The following is a 3841-nucleotide window of genomic DNA, read 5'->3' on the forward strand; positions in this document are numbered from 1 at the left end:
AGGAGTCCGCATTAGGCAGCTCACCTGAGGAAAAGGGCACGAAGGCGTCGTTTTTCCGGAACCGCCCCGTCTCCTCCAGGAAGTTCCCGGGGTTGAAGCTTTCGGGGGTTTTGAACTTGCTGGGGTCGCGCAGGACGGTGCTGAGCATGGGGTAGATCTCGGTGCCCTGGGAGCAGAGCGCCAGGCGGTCAGAACGAGACGAGCTGGGTGGGTGCCGTCCCCCCCCGGGCATGCCCACCTCTCTGCCCTGCACACTGGGATCACGCGGGAACAGAGCCACTCAGCGGCAGGTCTCGGGTAACTGCCAATGGGCCCAGATCCCCATTTATACCCACTGAGAATCGGACCCGGACTCCCCCTGCGCCCCCACCGGCTCACCCCTCACCTGGGGGATGGTGTAGCCTCTGAACTGGGTGTCCCGGGTCACGATGTGGGGCAAGTCCATGGGGATCAGGTCGCTGACCCGCTGGATCTCGTGGATGACGGCGTCGGTGTAGGGCATCTGGCTCCGGTCCTCGATGGCCGGGACGCGGCTCTGGCCGATCACCCGGTCGATCTCCTCGTGCATCTTCCCTGCCAGCGACACCCACAGAGCTTACCCCCCGGCCCGGCGGATCCCGGGAGCCGCTCAGAAGTGGGGAGAGCGGGGACCTGTTGGCTAGGGTGAAATTCACTCCCAGCGCCTAGAGGGCAGAGCACCAGACTGGACACGGAAGACCCAGATTCTCTTTCCGGCTCTGCCGCTGACCTCAGGCCCTGTGCCTCAGTTTCCCCATAATGATACTGATCTCCACCTGCAAATCAGTCTGACTCGGGTCAGCGAACGCTCAGGACCTGGGTCCTCGGACCCTGCTGGGGGGGTGGGTCAGAGCCCCAGGCCCTCTGTAACTCGGGTCCAAGCCCTGTCATTGTGCAGTGTGGACACAGCCCGTGTCAGGAGGTCTCCGTGGTGCAGTACGGACGGGTTAGCAGGGCTGGGAGACCCGGGTCAAGCAAACCCAGGCAGATGCTCAAAGACGGGCTTGGAAACGCCAAGCCCACAAGCCAAAGTCCCACAGATCTGGGCTTAGTGCTCAGTGGAGACATACCCTAAATACGGTGCACGGGCCTTTTGCACATTTCACCCTGGTTTTGACCCGTGGAATTCAGTGAATGTTTATGAACTTTCCTTAGTTACCTAGGACCTCTGGGTGTTTCATCAGGAGCAGGAACCCGTATCGCAGGGTGGAGCTGACGGTCTCCGTGCCGGCGAAGAACAAGTTGAGCGTGGTCAGCTCCAAGTTCTTGGTGTTAAATTCGCTGGAAGGGTTTTGCTTTTCCTTGGGGAAAATCAACATACGCTGAAACCTCAGCATGGGGATTTCCACAGCCACAGGAGAGCTGGTCTTAAAAGTACAGATTTGCAAAACGATTCCTGTCTGAACTCTGCAAAATCACTTTGATGCTATTTTGGGGTGGGGGGGATCCTGGTATTTGTTATGGGTGAAAACTGCATGACTCATGGGGCCCCTAGTGCTGTGTTTGCTCGAAGATCATCCGAGCCATTCACTCAGCTCCCAGAGCCCCGTACCTTTTCCATTTGGATCAGGAAGCAGTCGATAAAATCCCGGGGGGAATTGGCATCCAGCGTTGCTTGGTTCTGCTTCACTCTCCTCTCAATAAATTTCCTCATGTCTTCCAGTATGTAGTAGATTTTCATGTGAGGGCCAGGGAAGTATTTGAGAAAATCTGCATACATGTCGTAGAACTGGAAAGAGAAGGGACACACAGAGAACGGCTTTTGGTGCATCCCCGGAGCCAGACTGTCAGTCACGCCGGTGTGAATCTGGAGTCACGCCGGTGTGAATCTGGAGTCACGCCGGTGTGAATCTGGAGTCACGCCGGTGTGACTCTGGAGTCCCTTCACTGAAGTCTATAGAATCACTCTGCATTTGCTCTGGCGGCGCAGAACACAGTTATCTGCAGTAACCCACATGCAGTGAAAATAGCGACCGTTTCATTTCGAGCAGGACATACCTGTGACCACGGGGTGCTGATCTCTCTAAAGCTTTCGTTCATCATCTGCAGCAAGGACAGGAACTCTTTGTCTTCGTAGTCGAAGCGGTCGCCAAAGACGATGGAGCAGATGACGTTGGAGACGGCCCGGCTCAAGAAGTACGTCGGGTCAAAAGGTTCCGCTGGCGTAGCGGGGGAGAGAAGGGAAGAGGGGTCGTGCGGTCATTGGGGGAAGAGGAGCAGCCAACATGAAGGGAGTTTAGGAGCGGACTCGGATGCTTCATAACAGTTCAAACAGGAATTGTTCCGGGGACTTCTCGGGCCGGTGTTGTGCCCGAGGTCAGACTAGATCTTTGGAGCGGTTCCGCCTCCCCTTGGAATCTGTGACTCCACACAGAGACGCCAGGGGTGGTACAGAGGTGTCCTGTCCTGTGTGCTATGCTCCACAACCTTTCAACCCAGATCTGTCTGCCCGAGTCGTTCCAGCCCGACATTGCTACGATGCCGTGGGGTGAGCGATCGAGTCCCGCCCCCCGCGCCGACTAACCCTAGCCCAGCCCTGACAGGGGGTTGTCCCACCTGTTCTTAAAAACCTGCGTGGCGGGGATCCCACAACCTCCTTCGCTCCCCTGCGAGTGAGAAAGTTTTCCCCAATATCTAACCTAGATCTCCCTGGCTGCGGATTAAGCCCATGACGTCTTCTCCGACCTTCAGTGGACACAGAGAGCAGCTGATCCCCGTCCTCTTTGTAACAGCCCTGAACAGATTTGAAGACTGTTCTTGGGTCCCCGCCCCCCCCCCCCCCACCCCTCTGTCGTCTTTTCTCAAGACTAAACATGCCCTGTGGTTGGTTTTTTTAACATCCCTCTGCGCATGGAGGAAACTCAAAGCGGGCGATGTTCATCCCTGCGCGGAGAGGCAGTCAGCAGCCCCGCCGCTGGGTAAATCCTCACACCAGGGCTTGAGCGGGACTTGGGTGGTGCCCGGGCTGGAGCCGATCCCCGGGGGGTAGGGTGAGCGCCTCTCCCCTGAGTCACCTTTTGTATTTCGAAAGGATTCCAGCAGGAACTGGGCCTCCTCCTGGATCCGCTCCTCGATGCTTTTCTTCCCCATGCCGAAGTTCCGCAGGACGGTGAGGGAGAACCGGCGTAGCTGCCGCCACCGCTCCCCGTTGGCAAAAACCACCCCTGGGGGGAGACGAGGGGTTTCAGCCCAGGAAGGAGAACGGCCGTTGAAAGGAGCGAGGTGCTGTGGCACAGGCTGAGGGGGAGGGTGGCGAAGGGAAGGTCCCAGCTCTGGTCCAGTGACGCAAACTGCACCAACCCCGCTCTTCTGGGGGGTTCAATCGGGCTGAGGGGGGGGTTTGCATTGGCTGGTTGGTGCAAAGCTTGCGGGGAATCTGGACACACAATGGCGTGATAGGACCATGCGTGCTTAAAAGGGAACCGCCTCCTCCCCCACCCCCGTGAAACATGCAAAGCTTCACACTCGGGGAGCGGGAACGCTTTAGCATGGGGGATCTTTGTTCTCCTGATCCCCCGAGCAGTCCTACAGCCTGTCAGCTTGGGGATCACCTCAGCAAACGCTGGAAGTGGGCCAGATCCGGAGCTGGCGTCGTTCCACTGTCTGGATTTGGACCAGCCGGGGATCTGGCCCTTTAAGTTTGGGGAGGTTTATGGCACCTCGCCTGCTCCTCACCAAAGCCGTGAAAGTTCTTCTCCACAGTCGGTATGTGGGCTCTCCCGCTAAACTCCTCGGCCTGGTCCACCAGCGCTTCCTTCACTGCCTCGTGCCCGCACAGCACCACGATGGGCTTGGACCCGAAATAGACGGTGAACACCGGGCC

The 3841-nt window shown here is 58.1% G+C and overlaps 1 protein-coding gene across 1 annotated transcript; it reads right to left on the bottom strand.

Moving 5' to 3' along the window:
- Positions 1 to 4: 4 nt before the first annotated feature.
- LOC112112380 (cytochrome P450 2G1-like) lies at positions 5 to 3838 on the bottom strand (the record flags this gene model as incomplete). The annotated part of the gene is made up of 7 exons (XM_024208294.2): positions 5 to 166; positions 386 to 573; positions 1178 to 1319; positions 1571 to 1747; positions 2017 to 2177; positions 3033 to 3182; positions 3694 to 3838. Coding segments are annotated over 7 exons (1125 nt in total), but the record flags the coding sequence as incomplete, so codon positions are not given.
- Positions 3839 to 3841: the final 3 nt, after the last annotated feature.

This window comes from Terrapene carolina, unplaced genomic scaffold, assembly GCF_002925995.2.
Source record: "Terrapene carolina triunguis isolate 2854851 unplaced genomic scaffold, T_m_triunguis-2.0 Scaffold518, whole genome shotgun sequence".
Lineage (NCBI taxonomy): Eukaryota > Metazoa > Chordata > Testudines > Emydidae > Terrapene > Terrapene triunguis.